Here is a 20,836-nt window from a genome sequence, read left to right as displayed (position 1 = left end):
CCAGTCATTCTGGCGATAAAGGAGTTAGATGGAAAACTAAGGAAGGTGGTCTGCATCGGATCTGATATAATTCAGTATTTTTAAAGGAAGGATTTGATTTTTTTAAAATTCATTATTATAGTTTGTGCTAGCCTGAAAATGAAATCCCCTTCTAGTTTGGAAACTGATTGATTAGGGAGTGCTTAAAACGTTGAGGAAACGAGCGGCTGCAACAGCGGGCTGCTGAGCATTTGGCAGGCGCCGCCGTGACCCCCGCTGCAAAGGGCAGGCACTGGAGCCGCCGGGGGCTGGCGGGGGCTTTCAGCCGCGCTGCGGGCCGGGCTGGAGCTGCTCGGCTCCCCTCAGGGAACCGACGGCGGCGAAGGTGAAGGAGCCAAAGCGCCCCTCCCCGCGGCGGGCAGCCGGGCCCGGGGGAACGGCCGCCGCCCCCCGCGCCGCCCCGGGGCGGAGCGCGGCCCTCGGCCCGCCCCGGGCCCCGCCGCCGCCGCCGCCCCTGGCTCTGCGCTCCCCGCCGCCCGCCTTCGCCATGGCCTTCGCCACCCGCCGCTTCGTGCGCGCCGCCTCCTCCGCCGCCGCCACGGCGGCCGCCAAGAAGCTGATCGTTAAGCACGTGACGGTCATCGGCGGCGGCCTCATGGGCGCCGGCATCGCCCAGGTGAGCCGAGCCCGGCGGGGCGGCGGGGGCGCCATGGCGGCCGTGGGGCGGCCCCTGCCCGCTCGGCGCCCGCGGCGGGAGGGCCCCCCCTCGCCCCTCCGGGGGCCGTGCTGGCGGCGGCCGCCCTTCGCGCCCGGCTGGGACCCTGCCGGGCTGAGGCGGTGGGGGAGCCCCGGCTCCAGCCGCCCCGCGCGGCTGCTCCCGCTCCTCCTCCCCTCCCCCCCGCCCCTGCGCTTCTCGCTTCCCAATTCGTTTTTTTTTGTTTTTTTTTTTTTTACTTAAAAACTTACTGTTTGCTTCACCCGGTTCCGACGCAGCGCTCTGGCCTGCCCCGGGCGGGAAGGGGCGGGCGGAGGCGAGGCGGCTGCCGGGCCTTTTCCCGCCCGCCCCGTCCGCGGGTCCGGCCGCCGCTCCGGCGTCCTCCCGCAGCTGCACGGCGGGAGCAGCGTTAAAAAAGGCCCAACCGAGCGCAGCTTCTCTGTATACGTTACAGTTTGCGTGCAGATTATTTCATGCAATGCTTTTTTTCAGCCCGCGTTTGCGTGAGAAGCGGCCCCGGCGCAGGCGGACGGGCCCGCTGCAGCACGCCGCGGGTCTCGGCGGCGCGGCCTCCGCCTCTCGGGGCGCGGGCGTGGGGGGACCTACCCCGTCTGCCCTGGTGGCACGCTCCTGCAAATTTTGGTTTTGCTGCTGCGGAGGAGGAGTAGAAAGCGCTGCCGCACCGCTGCTGCTGCCGCCGCCCTGTTGCTCAGCTGCCAGACTTTTTGTTCTCTTGTTAATCTACACATCTTCAGGTCGGACGGGTAGGCGAGAACCACCGAGGTCAATGTTTTCAATTGTTTAAGGTGGTTCTTGAGGCAATGCGTGGATTTAAAGATAAACCAGACGGTGTGTAATAGTATTTGCAAAACGCTGGTCCAAGAAAGAAGTGTCTTCTAACTGGCCAAGGGAGCAGATCAAGTGACATTTTGCAAGTTATTAAAGTAGAATACAGCAGCTAAAACGAACATTTAGCTGCCAATCACCTGCAGAATTATGAAGTGGTTAATATTTAAATGGGAGTTATTTTACTAGCATTTAATCTCAGGCCTTTGACTTTCAAGTTCATCTTTAACTTGGTAGCTTTGGCACAAAAGACTGGACAGTCTTGGCAGTGGTTTAAGATTTATATATTTACTTAATTCACAGAAAGAGCCTGTTGCCCAAGATACCAGAGTAGTTCACAGACTTCACAAAGAATAACTGGAGTATGCAGGCGTTCCCAAGTGGAAACTGACACTGAGGTTGGAGTTCATAAATAGCAGTTCTCCATTTTAATGAATTAATGGGTTTCCTTCTCAGAACTGAAGATTTCTCACATTCCTGGCAAACTTCTGTCAGGAGGAATACAGGGGCTTTTGGTTTTTTGTTTGTTTGTGGGTTGGTTTTGGTTTTTTTTTGCTAAGGAATTAGCTAGTTCTTCAATAACTTCTCTGGTAAAAACACCCCTCTGCCTCGATACTAGAGCTTGAGGCTTCTACTGAAGGAATCATCAATGAACAACTTTGAAGAAAGTTGTTCTCCTGCTTGAGGAAGATGCACACTATGCAAAGCTTGTACTTCTGCAGGGAAAGTGAGCTGATCTGCATATTCTGTTAGACGGCAGGTTTTCAGAGAGCAGCTTGTCAAGAGAAACGCGTCTGGTATTTGGCAGTAACGGGTTGCAGCCTTGTACCCATGTTAAGGACTAAGGATTGTTTTGCTGACCATCTGCCTCCCATTTATCAATCCAGAATTATCTTAAAGCAGAGATGATTGTAACACTGAGTGGGGTCTCCTCTGCACCCTATTAATAAAGTTTTTCCTCCCTTTTACAATGCTTAAGAAATTGTGTCTCCTCTTTCCTTGCTTTCTCATACTGTCAGGAGACGTTAACCTCTGCAAAAATGTATGGCTTTCAGCCATACATTATAATTCATGATTCTGCCACGTGAAAAGCACTTCTCTATGAGAAGAGCATTAATTGACTCCCCAGAACTCTTATGTTTCTTATTTAGTATTCTCAAGATCATTGGACAGTAGAGTCTGAGCAAGCGTGTGTTCGAATTGGAAGGAGGTGGTATGACCTTTTGCCATTTTTCTTCTTCCCTGTCTATGTAAATATGGTAAGAATGAGGTGGGAAAAGGGGTATGGTCATTTTTCTGGGATTTTTGCCAACTGGTCAGTGATGGTGTAATTGTAAATGGATAAACAGTGAAGCATCTCTTATAAGCCCACTTGGTATTGGTCTTTCTTCTGAAGAGTGGAGGGTCTTGCTTTGCCGTTTGAAATGATCAGCAACAGATGAACTGTTAGGAGTTCAAGTCCAAGCTTGGTTTAAACATTTTTTTTATGATTCAGTTGTTTTATGAAATGGCCATAGTGAAAATAAAAAAAGCTCCTAAGTTGTGTGACTTTAAAAACAGTCAGTGGAACCACGTTTTAACATCTCTTTTCCACAATTACTGTATTACAACTCTGTTAGTTCAGGAGTTCTGAAAACGAAGACAGGTATAACTAACAAGAGAAACAGAAATTAATGAATGGTGAGGTAACAGATAACGAACAGCTGATTTTTAATAGGCCGTTGCACTGTGAGAAGGTGATATTTTATATTTGAAATTAATTGAATACCATCCAAAAAGACAACCCCATAGTGCTGTCTGTAGCTGAGCCAGCACTGGTACCAAGCGTGTAGTAAGGAGAGTTTGCAGGCCATTCAGGTCTGTGCAGAGTCCTGGAGTAGTGAACGTTTCACTGCTACTCCCAGCTCCACTGTCACCTTCCTGCTGTTGCAGGGACAGGCTCATGGCCTGGCAGCAGAGCTGTGTTATGCTAGGTCCCAGGAACATGGGGTTAGGCATCCCTTATGTCACCCGCCTAACCCTGCCAGCATTCCAGTTTTGGTCTCCACAGCTCTTTCTCCTTTCATGATCCAAGGATCACAGCTAGGCTGCTTGCTCTTTTCTGACAGCTGTTCGTTCTTCAGCCATAGCTGCAGAATTCAGCTGCCGCCAGGTGCAGGTAGCGTTCTACACACAGCTTGGGGGAAAAATGGATTTCTCTTTCCCTTTCCCTCAAGTTGTTTGAGGCGTTTATCCCACCCCCTCCACCCCAACTGCGTGCAGGTGTTTATGATTTTTCTAGTAAAGTGGATAAGTCTTGATTCAACGTTCTCTAGCTCTTTTCTGCCTAATTCATTGCCAAGTGCATTCTCTGCCCCGACACAAATCAATATGGTTGGTTGTTTTATGATACTGATATTGAATCTTTTCTTTTTTTAACTTTTAGGTTGCAGCAGCCAGTGGTCACACTGTGGTGTTAGTAGACCAGTCAGATGAAATCCTTACAAAGTCGACAAAAGGAATTGAAGAGAGTTTGAAGAGAGTGGCAAAGAAGAAATTTGCAGAAAAGCCTGAGGTTAACATCACATTCTTTATACCTCTAGGAAACTTAGGAGAATAAAACTACCATACTGAAGTTTTGATATTGTGTACAGTTATGTATTATAGACCATGTTAATATACTGGCTTAAAAAGAAAACTTTTCCAGTGTGCAGTCTATCAAGAACTTGGATTTTTTTTTTACTTTTTTGTTGTTTTTTGATTCAGGGAGGTTGGAAGATGTCTTATTTTCTTTACTTTGTAGACTTCAGCCTTGAGATAAATAGTTAAAACAATTTGGTGACATTTTAAAACATGCTAAATATAAAATGGTGCCAAATTATTCATCCTGACTTAATAACAAGCTATCTTTGAGTGTTTACCTGGGAATGTACCAATTTTGTCCAAAAGCCAACAGTAACAAATTTGTCTTAATACCATTGCAAGGACTTTTTAAAAAAAAAAAAAAGGCAAAAAACTTGGTCACGGGATTACTGCAAAGGAAATTAAAGTGCAGGTTTAACTACCCTGAAGTAACATGAATTAGACATATAAGATACTTTGCATTTACATTACTAAGACCTACAGCAAGACTCTGTGAAGCAGTTGGTGCATCTAAATTTATATCCTAAGTGTCCTAAAGATTATTTGTTGCTATGCCTGTCTCTCAAAATTCCACAGCAGATTCAATTCTTCTTTTGATACATATTAACATATATATTGCATACTGGTATTGATGATTAATAGCATTAATGATGCATCAGACAAAGGAAATGAAAAAGGGCTTGTTTACATGAGGGAGTACAGAAGAAAAACTATAGTAATACCAGGATAACCAAAGCAATATAATTTCCTGTACGTAATTGTGGGGAGTCTTTTAATCCAGAAGAATATTGTCTGCATGATGCTTGTACTTACATATGACATTATATTCTAGTGTGCAGGTGTGTTTCTACTTGTAGTACATCTCCATTTACTCTTGGTTTAAAGTCTTGCCATTCTGTTTAATTTCTGTCCTCACAAACTATGTCAGTGATGGGCAGATTTACTAGTCAGAAACCAATAATTTTTTCTCACATTTGCACTGAAACTCTAGCAAGTATAGGCTGTTTCATTTCCTGAAGTGTTCATGAGCAAGCACGTATCTGTTCGTAGGAGAGAAACCAGAAAATCACTGCATGAAAAAAAGCTTGAAACTGGAAAAGTTCCTCTTTATGGAGGGCAAGTCCAGGTTGTCTCAGAAACTACTGTTTGACCAACCAGTTGTTCACTAAGCACCTGAGGGGATTTATGTGTAAAAATAAATTATATAATTATAAATAGACATCGCAACATCTTGGAAATGTTTCAGGCCGGTGCTGAGTTCATTGAGAAGACCTTAAAGAACCTCACAACAAGCACAGATGCGGTAGCAGTGGTCCACAGCACGGATCTGGTGATAGAAGCCATTGTGGAGAACCAGGAAATTAAAAATGAGCTCTTCAAGAGGCTGGATAAGTTTGCTCCAGAGTACGTGTATTTTTCCTTTGTATATTCTGTTATTATTCTTACACCACTAGTTCTGCATTGTCTTAGCTGCTTTTTTTTTCTTTTTAAAAAAAAACAGGATTTTTTCTCCCTTAGACTAACTCCAGACTGTCATGTGGTGTGGAATAGTTGTTGTGCCAGGTGCATACGCTACAAGCACTTTCAGGTGTATTCAGCCAGGTTTATTTACTTGTTGTATTTCTTCATTTGATGTGCTTCCAGGTATGTTTAGTCATAAGGTTTGTCCACCTACTCAGCAAGTTCAAATCCAAACGCACAACAGTAGAATAAGCATACACATGAGGTATGGTTAATATATGTGTTCCCATACTTAAATAGGGGTGATAAAATACTTGTTTTCAGCACGCCTAGCATGAACAAGTTTTTAGAAGTCTCAGCTGTAAGTCACAGTCAGCTCAACAGTGGCTTAGGTGAACTTGTGTTCTCTTATATTACAAGAGTTTGGAGATAGCTCATTGCTGGTCGTTGTGTGTGAGGTAGAAGTGTAAATAACTTAGCGTGCGCTCACTCAGTTGCCTACAGCCCCTGGAACTTTCCTTGAACTATATTCGATAACTGTTGGAAGTTACTGTTGAATTATATCCAAACCCAAACATGCTGTTAAGTGAGTGTTCAGTCTCAGAAGCTTGATTCTTTTAATGGTTGACTCAGGATCACCAGACCTTCACTGCTTGCAATTGGAGGTTTTAACTAGTACAGCTAAATCTGGGGGTATTGGCTAAGAGGTATTCTAGACACTCTAACTGAAGGACCGGGCAAGCTGCAGCTTGAATATAATGTGAAGGGAAAAAAAGATGATGTTATTAGTTGCCCTCAGCCTGGGGAGATTTTCAGGCTGTCCCATATGGTCAGTAATCAGAATTACCTGGTACTTCTGAAGACAATAAATGATCACAAACAGCAGTGCGCTGAGCACAGGATAACTTGCTGTTACCCTTAGTCTGACAGACAAAATTAAGTAAGTGCCTTTGGCAATTATCAGGATACCTTGTCATGATTAGATTGTGCTTATTTTGTGAAAACAGACAGTTGGTCGCCTGAGTCTTTGTTCATATTCAGCAGAGACATGTAATGAGCAAATTAGTGTGTGCTAAACGACAAACTGTCTTGAACTCAGTCAGCAAGGAAAAGTGGGCACAGGGACTTGGAGCCTCATTTAATAATATGTATATGTGGAACACCTGAGGCTATTTTTTGTAAGACTGAGCTGTTTGTAAGCGTAGCTGCCTTAAAACATCAAATTTTACATTACAGAGTGTTAAAAGATATTGGGAGTTGTTCAGATATGCTCCTTTCTATAGCAAAAGGCATGATTTTGCAGGATTGGGAAAAATGGCATTAGACAAGAAGCCTTCCCTTTTAAGAGAAATGATGATAAATGCACAGATACCTTACATGTAGGACAAAGAAAAGGGAAGTGAATGGTGAAGAATATAGGTTGCAGTGTAGCAAGTCTAGATGAAACGAAAGAAAAACTAGTAAAATAGTGAAACTTAGTAGCCAAATGTTTAAAATATTAGCTATTAGATACAAATGGTAATTTGTAATTATGTGAGGAATATAAAGTTGCAGATCGTGTGAGTAGCATGAGGAGAGGCAGAAATGTCTAGTGAGTGTTTTTCTGCATGTAGAAGGAAGCAGTAGGCTTTATTCATCCCGTGTGGCACTGCAGTGGCGTGGAAAGCTCTCCCTGTTGCGGCAGGCACCCTACAGCGTTCGCAAAGATTCAGTGTTTCAAAATGTCTAAAACTAGTGTGTGGACTAACTGCTGTGTCAGCTTAGTGGGGGTGGTGGGCTTGTGGTTGATGGGTAACGAAGACGATATTTGTTTAAAGATAGCTTTGAGTCTCAGGAGAAGACCTGGGCATCTGTGGAGCCCTGGGCATTAATGGCACTGTGAAGTGTATGCTACGGGCAGAGGTCCTGGAAGACCAGGCTTCTGAGGAGGGAGGGCTTGTCTTAATTCAACTCTCGGGGCTTACCACGGGGGTAGCTGATCAAAATGTAAGGGGCTGTGTATTACAGTGGCTCAGACCAGATTATGCCTTTGGAGCATCAGCTGTGCGAAACCTTGCATTTTTCTTCCTTTGTACTGTATCCCATGTCTTGTGTGTTTCTTCAGCTGCAACAGCTACGTGTTCACCTCCCATTTTTGCACTATGACAACCTCTCCAGTGAAGATAAGTCTGGAGACAGCAAAAACCCAAGTGTTGCATTAAAAAAAAAAAACAAAACACAATTAACTTATTTCCTCTTCCTTTTTCTCTGTAAAATAACTATAATTTCTCTGAAAGTGGATCTATAAATGGAGGGGAGTGGGAAAGCTATTCTTTATTGAGAAAAGTTTTGTTTGGGCCTAGGGAGTCAATTTCTTTTAATTTTTCAGAGAAAGTGTAATGAGCTGGGAAAGTTTGGCAACCCCAGAGAGCACTGGGAACTCATCTGGGTAACTGTCCAGGTGGAACAGTGATTGCTGTTTCTTGAATGCCATCAGTCTGAGTGCATGCTGATTTGTTCTCAGTGCTTTGCAGAATTGCTTGTGTATGTTACATTCCTCTCAGTGTTATACTCATCCTCCTAATATGGTAATTGTTACCGTGTTACATGGTCATCATCATCAGAGCAGGCGATAAAGCATTGCTGCTCACTCTTCAGTTCTGTTTTCCTTTTCTTGAATTGAGTCGGTCTCATGTTTCCATTTTGAAAAGGTCAGGCTAAGGTTTTAGTAGAATATCCCCAAGTTCTTTCTGGCTTTTAGGCCTTTGAACACTGCAGCACTTTTCTAAACAGGATCGTAATGAACATGACAAAAGAATTTTGGGGTATCCACTTTAAGACCTCTTGCCTACTTGCTTTCTGTTTATTTCTGGGTGGTGAGAATGCCCTTCCACATCTTCTCTTGGTCTAGGATTTATCTTTAGATGTGGAAACTCAGCTAGAAGCCGGCCAGTGGTTTTCAGCTGTTCTCTGTGTTAAAATCAGTGTGTTATAAAACTGTTACAAAAGAAGGATTGTTCAGTGTTCACTGTATAATGGAGCTGGACTGTAGAGTCAGTTTTATTGAAATGGTGCATTTCTCTTGTGCTGGACTCCGTTTTTAACGTCTTCCCACGACCCACTAGAGGGCACCAAGAGAAAGCAGCACCCTGGTGCCTGGGAGAGCAACACTAGGGCTTCACTACCACTGTTGCTTTCAAAAGCTTTCCAACTCTGCTGTCACCTGAAGCGTGGATTATGTACTTCTAAGTCACAGAGGCATGTAAATTCTATTTTAAACTCAATTTAAATCAATTGGTTGGTCAGAGCAGGAAGTGTAAATAGAACACCCTTGTACACAATACACACTGCTTTATGTTGTGTGAGACTACAGTATTCACCTGCAGAAGTGGTGCTGAGGTAGAATCTTATACTTTAAGAGAACCCAGATGTAAACCTAGCAATGATTATATCTCACAAATCAATGTGCCCGATTTTTATATAAATATTTGAATTCTTTGTATACAGCAGCAGATTTTCAGTGAATATAAGTGTCCTTTTGGTTGACCTTGCAAGATCAAAACTATGAAATATAGAATACTCTTTTTAGTACCCAACCTCAGAACAATATAAGGCCCACTTTGTGGTGGGGAAATAACAAAAGAATATTTGTAAGAAGTTTAGCACAAATTTTCAGGATTTTTCATTTCATTCTCTGTAACTAATTCTCAAAAAGTGAGAAAACATAAAAATGGAAGTCAGTGTGGGTTTTTTTAATCCCCACGTGTTTTCTTTTAAGGCCACTATAAGATGTCCCCATGACTTGGGTGTAATTTTTCTGAAGGTTCTGTTGTGAAGATCAGTTATATCTTGGTGAAATATAAACATAATAGCAATTTAGATTAACTTTTGATGAGTCCGGTAGGATAACTTTTTGAAAGGTCAGTAGGAGACAGCCCAGGGTGGAAGGTAGGGTTTCATCTCTAATTTAGTTTCTGATTTTTGTGGTTTGAAGAAAAAGCCATTTCTCTTAAGTTTTTCGGTGTGATGCGAGTAGAGCAGGGCTGTTGAGGTTCTGAGAGATTTCCGAAAAAAAAACCCAAAACCCAAAACCGACCCAAACAAAAACCATTATAAATTGCAATTAGTAAATCTGGTTTATGTCTGGAGAAGGACTACATATATACCTTACAATTCTTATGTTTTTGTATATCCTTTGCAGTGTTCTACGCATGGTGTTTTTTATCTTTTCTTTGTTTTTTTCCATCAGCTCTTCGCTCTGGTGGTAGGTTTGCTCATCACGTCTACCATTGATCATTATTAAAAAAAAAAAAAAGATTCTGAATTTTTCTTAAGGCTCCAAAGTGCATTTTTGACATGGCAAATGATTGGGTTTCTAGAATATGTAAATGATCAACAATAAAAAACAATAAAAATATACCATTAGGTTTCCAGGGTTGCTGAAGGAATTACCTGGAATAGATCTGGGGAGTTAACAAAAATTTTCCACTTACAGAGTCTTTTTCTGTCACCTAATGTAAGTATTCAGCATACTTAATTGGGAGTCAGAAACTCACACAGCCCTTCCAGTTCATCGTTGCTGTACTAAGCCCTCAGCGAAAGGACCATGATAATTTGCAGGGACATTTCTGAGAATTCTGTGGAGGGTTAGCCAATGGGCGCCTGTGTCTAGTGCACCAATTTCCTACTGTCAGAAAAATAACTGTCATTTATGCGATCCGTATGTTTCTTTTTTCCAGGCATACGATATTTGCGAGCAACACTTCATCCTTGCAAATCACGCAGCTGGCTAACTCGACCACCAGGCAGGACCGATTTGGTGGTCTCCATTTCTTCAATCCTGTGCCTATGATGAAGCTTGTGGAGGTGAGTGTTTTATAAGATCATCATAATAACCACTGTAGCACAGCAGTGCAATTGCCATCATGAAGAATTCAGGTGAAAGAATTCCGATGAAAGAGTAGGTTGGACTAGATGATCCCTGAGGTCCCTTCCAACCTGAGATTCTGTGATTCTGTGATCTCAGTTTGCAGCTCTTCTAATACGGAATAAGCTACCTCTAGCGGTAAGAGGGTGGTGAAGTCATCGTTGAGGGGCAGGTTGAACAGAGAGGTTACTTCTTCAGCCTCGAGGCTCTGAAGTTCTCCACTGAGCTGCCAACAGAGGCGCTATTTATAGCGATCATTTCAGGCACGCAGACAAGCTGATTAATAAGAACTACTAAAGCTTGAACAAAATAATCCCAGGACTGACAGAGGAATTTGATTGTTACCAGTGTAGAAATTGATAGGAAATTATGTGCAAGTGAGATCTTATTGCCTTGTGACTTTTGAAACAAAGTCATGTTTGTTTCAGTGTTCCAGATGATTTGTCTGAAAGCATTACAATATTTCCCAACCTTTAAGGAGGTGTAAAAACAAGATTTTACGTAACTCTTCAGATGTCTTTTCTAAACATGCTCTTTTTGGCTACATCATGCCATTACTAATAATACCGCAATGCAGAGCAGAATGAGAAATAATTTGATATTAGAGTTTATCTGAGCCTCCAAAGATCACATTGCAGAAAACCCAACAGGTGTCTCCTCTTCTGCTTCTTCTCACCTTTCCCTGTTATGGCTGACCTTGATAAGCTCAGACACTTCTAAATTCTCTCTTGCTAACTTCTGTACCCATGTGGTCTTGGTTTTTTTTTTTTAGTTTAATATTGCATACTGTATATTGTGACTAAATGCTCTGGGAAAATGTTGTAAGAAGGAAAGGAAGAAATTTTGTAGGTGTTGTCAGAGGTAAAAATCTTTAGCATAATTCCGTAGGCTAACAGGCTTTATTGATTTCTGTGCTAAGAACTGCTTGTTGGCCGTAATTTATTTCTATGGATGAAATGTTCCATGCCTTGTCTCAAGCCTAAAACAAATGCTAGTCTTTAGAAATCTAAACTAAGCCTCTGCGAGGTTTGAAAAATATAGATGATGTCTATCATTGTTTGTAAAAAATATAACAGAGCAATCTCTGTATGACTGCTGCGGTCAGTCTTTATAGTTTGTGGGTTTTTCCACCTGACAGAAGAATGTCCTAGCTCAAAGTCACTCCAGTTGATGGGTAGGATTTGAAGAACTTTAAAACAGAGAAGCTGTGCTTTTAGTGACTTGGTCTTGAAAAGCACCAAGATTAGTGAATAGATACACTTTTTAAGGCTTTGGTTTTGTTTCAGATCTGCTGTAAATCAGGATTGGCATTGACAAACACCGTAAAACAACATTTTCTATGTAAAGCAGATGTTTCAGTTTGAAATAATCGGGGAAATCAGGAGAATTGCCCAAACTTTAAAAGATATTACTGGAATTGCCAGTAATCTCTCATGGAAGGTGTCCTTCATGGGTCACAAGTCTGCAGTGCCTTTCAGTCTTATCTGCTATTTTCATATGTTGTTGATCTCATGGTCAGAAGTGCATAGCTTTGGGGGGATTTCTTTCTCTAATAATCCAAAAGAGTAGTGATAGTGTTTCAGAATTCTGAAGTGTCTATTAAAAATTCATTCTTGAAACTGTTGCAGACTTATGTATCTCAGATATTTTCATCTAATGTCAAAGAATACTATTTTTTCTGCTTAGAAACAAGCCTTTTCCTCAGTCCTAACAGTGTGGTTTTTGTGTTGGCCTTGCAACAGTCATTAGAATGGGGGAGGAATCTCTGTATGACTTAATTGTATGGACAAGGTGGTCAGCCTTAACATAGCGTTTTATATATATGCATAATGCTATATATAACATATACAGCATGTATATAGCATTTTTCAGTTACTGCACATGGAGGTCACAAATATCACAAGCAGTTCAGCTTCTGCAAGTCTTTTATTTGTTTTTTTTTTTTTTTTCCCGGGTGGGGAGGTAGGTCTCTAATAAATGAGACATCCCAACTCCAGTGAAGTACAGAAAATACTACGTGTGACAAAAGACTCAGTTGTAAAGAAAATCAACATGGAAACGTACTACTCAAAAGCTAAGAGGCTGTCACGTATTTGAAAGATAGATTTAAAATTTTCTTTAGAATTAAGTGTCTGTGTCATGTTTACATTGGGTACAGGGTGGATGTTACAACCCTTTATATCAGGAACTATGTCTGTTACTATGGTTCCCTAGATTGATGCCATCATGTTTCCTAAGGCGACAGAGACTATGTAGCTTTTAAAGTTGCTTTTGTTATACTATAATCTCTAAATGGGATCCCAGATGATGGTCCCTTTTACCATCCATACTGGCCGAGTGGGAAAGTACCTTAAACACGTAATTTCAAAATGCACAAAATGCTCTATCTATCTTTAAAATAGATCTCTGTGTCTGTTACGTATATATCCGCTGAAACTGGTTTTTGCAAAAGGAATGTTTTGTGAATTTCTGGAATAGTTTTCTGGATTACAGTTTAATCATTGCTGTACTGGGAAATGAGAGAGATTCTGCTCATAAATGTGCTTATGCTCTGCCCAGGTCATCAAGACTCCAATGACCAGCCAAAAAACTTTTGAATCACTTGTGGATTTCAGTAAAGCAGTAGGAAAGAGTCCTGTCAGTTGTAAGGTGAGTACATTTTGATTGCATAGGGTTCGGAAGGTCTGTTCTTGAAAACTGTTAATCTTAAGGTGGTAGTTTTTAGTAGATCGGAGAGCACTTCAAGAATTTCCAGGCTGCTTTTTGTCCAGTTTTTCTTCCCTATTAAAAGCATTTTCACAAAGAAAAGGCCCACATTTACCACAAATTCCTTAAAGTAGAGTGACTCTAGACATCTTGTGAGAAGCGTTAAAACTCACAAGTATCAGGGTTTACAGTTTTTGGTTTTTCTTTTCCAGTCTTGCAGAAGCCTGGACTGGAGAGCTTAAGCAGGAGCTCATCTTGAGCCATGCTAGAGACAAGACTGCTACCTCTTGTACTGTGAGGCAGTTGGATGGATCGTCCATGGTGTGTGCTCATTGCAAGTGTTTCTTAAGACTGCAGTAACTAGACCCGTATTAATCTTCATTGCTTCGCAGCTTTGTTTTTTTTTTTTTCTCTAGAGGAACACCTACTTCCTAAGCACACTTTTTCTGAATCCATTAAGTTGTGGTCTGGGTAGCTTTATGCAAGCTATTGCCTTGAGTTTCACAGCCCCCAGGAGACATTTGGTCATAAAAAGAAGGGCCTGCAATACAGTAGTTACCAGTAATTCAGCATCTGGATGCTGGACTCTAATTCTGGCTGTACTGCTGAATTGCTCTGTGGCCTTAATTGACTTTTTTCCTGTTTCTGTCACAGTTTTGCAGTATGTAATGTGCAGAATAGATGATGAATTATTGTTTATAAATTAGCTTGTGTAGGGGGTAGTGCAGTCTCCATAGACGAACCTTTTTTCTTTATTTTTAATTCCTGTTTGTAGAGGCAAGTTGCTTGGAATTCTCTGGATAAAATATTGAGATAAAATGGCGTGAAAAATAAATATCTGAAACAGAAGTTGTATATGAAATAATAGTATATTTGCGAAGCTCTTTCTCTTTTCTTTGTATTTTTAATTTTGGTTAAAGCTTGTGTAAAATAAGTTCTGTATCAGTTTGTTACCTCCTTCTGACAGCATGTATCTTATCTTCTCATTGGTAGCATTGGTGTTTGCTATTGAAGTGATCCTAACTTTCAAAAGCATGGTTTATCAGTGAGCAAATGGGGAGAACTACACTATTTAGACAGGAGTAGTGGTTCTAGTAGTGGACACACACAAAAAACTATTAGGGAAGAACTGCTCTTCTCATATTCTTCAGGAAATTGTATCAGCAGAATTTTGCTGAAGAAAAGGTGTTTTCCAACTTACCACCTTAAATTGTTTTAAGATTGAGTTGGTCTTGTAGTAGTCTTATTGTTCTCAGTCATGATGTCTATGTGCCATTCCTTGTTGTGAAATTAATCTTTTGTGTTCTAATATCGAGCAGATAAATCAGATTAAAAATACAGTTTACAGAGTACCAGAAGTTGATGATTCAAAAGTGTCTTCATCCACTTGTTTAATTTGTCATGTAGCATTTGAGTGTAGTATTGGTAAAGAATGTTTATTTAGAAACCCTTCTTTTCTCCTCTTAGGATACTCCAGGATTTATTGTAAACCGCCTCTTGGTGCCATATATGATGGAAGCTGTTCGACTTTTTGAGAGAGGTACTTGTTGGGATATTGACTTCAGGGAATGTCACCATATAACACTGCTAAATGTTATATCCCTTCAGAAAAGCCTTGGGATTCACTCAAAACTTTCAGATCTTAAAGGCTGGAAGCAAACAGTGAACATCAAATATGAGCCAATATGTGTAGTTGGAAAGACCTTGTCTTCACTTTGAAATGTCCTGGTATGCAGAGTCAGAAGGTACTTGTTACTTGTGTGGGAAATTTCTGGTAGTGGAAAATGTTTCTGCTTTGGAGACGACAAGGTGAGTGTAGTGACATTGTGAAAAACACCCTCTGCCAACTGATCAGGAACCTCCCTCTCTCTATCCCAAGAGATGTTAATGAAAGTGCCTGCAAATCCCATAGCAGGGCCACTAGCAAAGTTCTCCCGAGTTCATTTATATTGGGCTTGTGAAATAGAACACCAGTTTTCAGGTGAGGCAAGTAGTACAATACTCAGTGCCACACTATGGTAATGGCATACAAGTGATTTGGGCTCAACTGTTGCCCCACGAAACCTCCTGTTCCCCTTTTGTGTCCTTTTTTAGACATAGGTTCTTTAGTAACTCCCATCTCACTGCTGGTCTCTTACGTTCATACTGAGGGTAGGTAGAAATAACCACAAATCTCCAAAGAACCACTAAATTTTCTAAAGCATTGATAATTGTTTGGAAAAGGAAACAAGCCAATAATGTAGTGGATAAAGAGGAAATTGTGGAGTATAATTGCTTTTATTTCAAGTGCTCTGCTTATAGCTGTGTGCTACTAAGAATGTCATTTGAAACACACTGTTTTTGAAATCATTGCTTTTCTTACAGATAAAAGCACTCCATTATCAGGATTCCACCAAATATGCTTTAAATATTAAAAATCTCTTTTATAGCACATGGAAGGGATGATTTGATCTCCATAAAAAAATATAAACCAATACTACTTGTTTATCCATCAACAGATGTACCTAATTACATCTCAAAGGGAGGAAAGAGCAAATTTAGTGACTTGAAAGGCAAAGGCATGGATGTGAGGGGGCGTTATTCGCTTAGAAAAAGTCACAATTTTAAATAAAGTGTATGGGTGTTCCAGTGTATGTAAAAAAGGTGCCTTATGTGACATGCAGCATTACGCATATTTCAGGAGACAATAGAACTTTTAATTAAATGTAGAAGAAAACAGTCACTGAGATTGTATGCTAAAGTTGGCTATTTTCTGCCTAAGCAAAACAATATTTTGATTTCATCTTTATTCTGTTTGTATTTTGTTCAACAGTATGATATTTCCAAACTTGTTAAAGTCATTTATGAATTTTTAACTCTAATGACATTATTTAAAAAGCTAGTTAATGTTTCAAAAAGCCTGATGGCTGTCTTCTAATTCATATTTTTCATTGAATCAGGTTAAATTTTTATCATATCCTTTGCGTTAAGTCTCAGAGCAGACACTTGAGCCAGTCTGTCATCCACATTAGTATGAAATCTGGGTCTTTTTCCTGGCAACCCCAAGCACTGAAATACCATTTTATTGGGTCAGCCTTTGAGTCTTTATACAAAATCTCTTTGGGGTAAATGTGCGCTTTTGCATAGGCAAAATACCTTTAGCATATTAACGATAATTTAAACAGCAGGCATATTATAAATATTAATGTATGGTGGTCTGTACTGCCCTATTCTTAGTGGAAAACCGAAAAAGCAGTCAGTCATGTTTCTGTGAAAGTCTGCTTTATATTAGGAGACTAGTATGGACTAGGGATACAATGCTTGTTTGCCCATCTACTTTTTTTTAATTGCATTGTAACGCAACTGTATACTGCCAGGTAGCCGAGTCCCAGATTTGACAAACAAAGCAGGATAAATCTGTTGATAGAAGTACATACATCTGCATCAACTTCAAATGAGTTGAGGATTTAGGTGTGTTTGAATTTTGGGGGACTGAAATTACCTTAGAATTAAGGCTAATTTTCCCAGTTTCTTAGAAATAAAATGTGGTTTGAAAAAACAAAAGTTGTCAGCTTTAAAGAGTAAAAGGAGATGTATAAAACTCCATACAGAACTTTCACTGAAGTTGTTGACTTTACAAGAGATTTTGAAAATTTATTCCTAAGTTTGTCTGATCTTAGGTGTATAAATTGCATAGGTTATGTCCGCCAAGCTTTTGGACACCCTAAGTACCTGTACGCATTGAGCATGGAGGTTATTTAACAAGTAACTCTGGGGTTTGTTTAATTTTGTCCTTTTTACAGGATCGGCAAAGAAGTGCACTGTCTTTATCAAAATATATGTTAGAAATAAGCAGTAGAGGTGCATCTTCTTTCATGACAGTATAAAATTCGCATTCTCAGCAAAAGAGTGAGGTGAATGTTAACTGTGAAAACGTGGCAATGCAGGATTTGTATTTTTATAGGCACAGACTGAAGTAAAAGTAACAGATTTCTGACAATTTTTTATAATAATTTTGGAATCACAGATTTAACTGCACCTGCACAGTGTTTTCAGGTCACTCCTATCTGCCGTCTTTGGTGCTGATAGATAGCCTCCAGTGAAAGCTGCTGTAACTAAGCATGTCACTCAGCTGCTGCTGCAGCTCCCCCACCATGCCTGCCTTGTCCATCAGCTGGATATCACTTGCCTTCTGGCTGTTGTAGAGTAAGGGTAGCTCTGCCCTGTGCATCATTCAAAAGCTGCTGATGGTCTCATGAAGCTGAAATTGAGATCTTTCCTTACTTAGACTATTTGGTTGCCTCCTAAAGAAGCTCTTGGTTCTTCATAGTAACCAATTCTTCCTCTAGTCTTTCTAATAGGTTCAGCACAGTAGCTGTGGTTCCATGAATAATGTAGTGATCTATACTGAAATGCAAGAGGAAGCTAGAAAAATGGAAAGCAGGCCTGCAGGGCTTTGGGTTTTTTGTGAGAGATTCAGGTTTATACTCCAGCATGTGTATGCTGACTCCAGTTTTTGTAGTTCTGAAACGTGCAGAGATTTCTGTGAAGAGCTGAAATAACACCCTGTTAATTATTTATAAGTGGCGCCAAGTAGATGCAGGATCTTCTCTGTTCATCAAACTGTCAATCTTTTCTCTAGGAGATGCATCAAAGGAAGATATTGATGTTGCTATGAAGCTTGGGGCTGGCTATCCCATGGGTCCATTTGAACTGCTGGACTATGTTGGGTTGGATACCAGTAAATACATTATAGATGGTACTGCATGCTTGATTTCTTCTGTTTTTCCCCTTTTTAGCTAAGTTGCAAATTAATGTTCTAATGAAAATCTGACTCTTGGTTTGCTCTGAATGTTTATGGTAGAGCCTTTTAACTGTTGAGGAGAAGCAAATGAGAATTCAGCTCAGAATGCTGTATAAGTACAGCATTTGTACTGTATGCCTGTACCCTATGCACATGGGGACAGAACAGTGGTGGTTTTGCTGACTTCATAAAATTCCAGTGGAAAATAATAATAATGTTTGTGGAACTTTATATGACTAAAAAGAATCGGTGAGAAGAGACACATGTACTGGAGCTAAGAAATTCTGATGAAAAGCAACAAATGTTGAGACTCCCTATCCTGTTTCTGCCAGCCATGTTTTCATTCTAAATTAATAGGAAACCCAGTAAATACCTTAAAAGATGCAAGTATACCATCTCCCTTTCACTTCAGTTGATAAGTGGATAAATGTCAGTACGATAGTGAAAAAAGCATAATTGGTGATGGCTTGTTGATGGTGGTTGTATTATTTTGAATGAGCAGCTTAAATATTCTCCAAGGCAGAATGTCACTTTCAGAACAGCTTCTTCAGTGAAACTATTTTTGCTTTTAGCCAGTACTGTGGAGTGATGTTATATTGTTCTAACTGACCATGTCCTTTGCAGGTATAAATTCAACTCGGAATTTCTTTCTGCTTGAATTTCTTTTCAGCTTAGCCTTTGTTTTATTTCCTTGTATGTATCTATATTTTAAAAGTTCTCAATTTTTTTAGTATTAAAAAGTATTAAAAAGCCTGAATCATGGAGATTATAAAGTGTTCAGAGTAGACTATGCCTAAAGACGAGTTGCTAGATTTGCTCGTAATCATCAATACTGATCTGTGCTTTATGAAGCTGTATTGAAGGGTCTCACAGAGTCTAGAGTAAGTTCCAAACTTCATTCAGTTTTCTGAGCTCCTAGTATTTTTCTAAGAAGATGCAGATCTTTATTATCTTTGCATATAAACAGAACTGTTACTAATTCATGCACTTCTTTTCTTCCACCAGGATGGCATTCATTAGAGCCCAACAATCCTCTTTTTGCTCCCAGCCCACTCCTGAATAAACTGGTAGAAGAGAAGAAGCTGGGTAAGAAGACTGGAGAAGGATTTTACAAATACAAATGAACTCCAAACCTATCCCTGTATGCTATTCAGCATTGCCATATTACAGGTGAATTCTGTTTAAACCTTCCCAAGGATGGCACAAGCTGCATTTAGAACATAACCCACCTCTCAACTGAGTGATTGCACTAGTTAACTATTTCTCTGCTGAAAGCTTGATTTAGTAGATTTTTTTTCTTGTAATTCTGAAAAGCTTTATATGTACAGTGCCTTCATGCAGATGTTGATTTTTCAGGTGCAGGACAGAATGACAAGTGAATTTCTGTATTTGAAACATTATTATATTAACGGGAAAAATCCTAAAAATAACCGTACTTTCTTAAAATTAAAATTTTCAACAATACTCTATTGAATGTCATGGTTTGCAGTCGATGTACTTGGTTGTAGTCCACTGGGTGGCAGTCTCTTTTCACTGGCAAATGTAGCGATCGAAAGGCAGTAAGTTGTTTTGTTAGGATTTTTCTTAAATGCAGTGCTAATCTGTAGGTGTAAATTACAGTGCCTTGAACAATATTTTATTTTTGAATGTCATACTGTTGAAAAATAAAAATCCTGCAATGGCAGGCTGTCACCTGGACAGAAGGTTCCCAGTGCAACATTTAAAAGCAGGACTCATGATTTGTCTTGGGATTTTCTGGCATTTTCAATTACCAATTAAGGGCCTCCTTTTGCTAGGTACTCTAGAAACATAATGAAGAGGTGTTTTCTATTCTGAAGGGCCTAATACATAGATTTGTTTTTTGTTAACTACACTAGGAAGCTGGTGGAAGTTTCCATACGCTTTCTAGAGTCCTGTAAATTGGCTTTATTTACTGGCAATTCATTTGAAGTGTCATTTTTACACACTACACTACTACTGTAGTTTGAGTACTTCAGGGGATCGAAATTGGAGTCTGTGCTGTGTGAACAAAGAGGTGTGTCTGGCTGTGTGCAGCTTTATTTCCTTGGAGCTTTGCAGAGCCTGGATTTGTTCATGGTGGGAGTGCTGCAAATCCTGCCTTTTCTCCAAATACTGCAGAGCAAGTGGGCATGAGGGTTGGAGTGCCAGTTCAGCTGAGAAGTAGCCTTATTTTACTTCGTGTATTTTGGATCTGCAAACTGAGCACTTATTATCATGTCTTTAATTAAAATATATAATTTAACTCTGTTGCCTCTTCATCCCTCCCCAAACATCTAATCCAGATTACGTATAAAGAAACTGAGGCTGACAGATGTTAATTTCCTTGCACAGGATCACACAAGAAATCTCTGAGTAGAGAATAAAAATTGTTGGTTTATTGGATCCTGGTTCCTCATTACAGATCTTCTGATTTTGAGACGCTTGTCTTGAAAGGAAAGGGTTAAAGGAAAGAAATGGTACTGTAGACGGTCTCTTTACTTTACTAATATATTGCCAATTTGAATTGGTTTTCCTAAAATACAGTCCACTTCTTGCGCCTGAAGTCTGTTTCACTTGAAGGCTCTTAGTGCCTGTAATTAAGTTTAATGTCTTTTAAGTGCTCCAGGGTGAAGTTAGCTTCAGGACTACTGTTTTCAGTAGTAATTAAATATGGAAACATGTATTACTCTTGTGTCTTAAACAATGCTATTTGTTTTTTACAAAAATATTTGGGCAGAATTAACTTGATGCTGCCCCCTTTACTCAGAAGATCATCTTTATTTTTAAGTTGGAAACACTTAGGTTTATAGCAAGGCAT

The 20,836-nt window shown here is 40.3% G+C and overlaps 1 protein-coding gene across 1 annotated transcript; it reads left to right on the top strand.

Annotated features, from left to right (window-relative positions):
- Window positions 1-438: 438 nt before the first annotated feature.
- Window positions 439-19,487, top strand: HADH (hydroxyacyl-CoA dehydrogenase). The gene is made up of 8 exons (XM_075090699.1): window positions 439-655; window positions 3,966-4,094; window positions 5,409-5,566; window positions 10,342-10,468; window positions 13,089-13,178; window positions 14,703-14,775; window positions 17,857-17,973; window positions 19,024-19,487. Exons 1-8 carry the CDS (start codon window positions 527-529, stop codon window positions 19,140-19,142), a joined length of 942 nt encoding a protein of 313 aa, XP_074946800.1. The 5' UTR covers window positions 439-526; the 3' UTR covers window positions 19,143-19,487.
- The last annotated feature ends 1,349 nt before the right edge of the window (window positions 19,488-20,836 follow it).

This window comes from Phalacrocorax aristotelis, chromosome 4 (genome assembly GCF_949628215.1).
Source record: "Phalacrocorax aristotelis chromosome 4, bGulAri2.1, whole genome shotgun sequence".
Taxonomy (NCBI): Eukaryota; Metazoa; Chordata; class Aves; order Suliformes; family Phalacrocoracidae; genus Phalacrocorax; species Phalacrocorax aristotelis.
The sequence above is the reverse complement of the archived record's forward strand: the minus strand, read 5'-3'. Positions and strand labels throughout refer to the sequence as shown.

Coding starts and splice junctions, on each gene's coding strand:
- HADH (XM_075090699.1), top strand. CDS start 527: ATGGCCTTCGCCACCCGCCGCTTCGTGCGCGCCGCCTCCTCCGCCGCC. Junction 4,095..5,408: donor AATTTGCAGAAAAGCCTGAG/GTTAACATCACA, acceptor GAAATGTTTCAG/GCCGGTGCTGAGTTCATTGA. Junction 5,567..10,341: donor CTGGATAAGTTTGCTCCAGA/GTACGTGTATTT, acceptor TCTTTTTTCCAG/GCATACGATATTTGCGAGCA.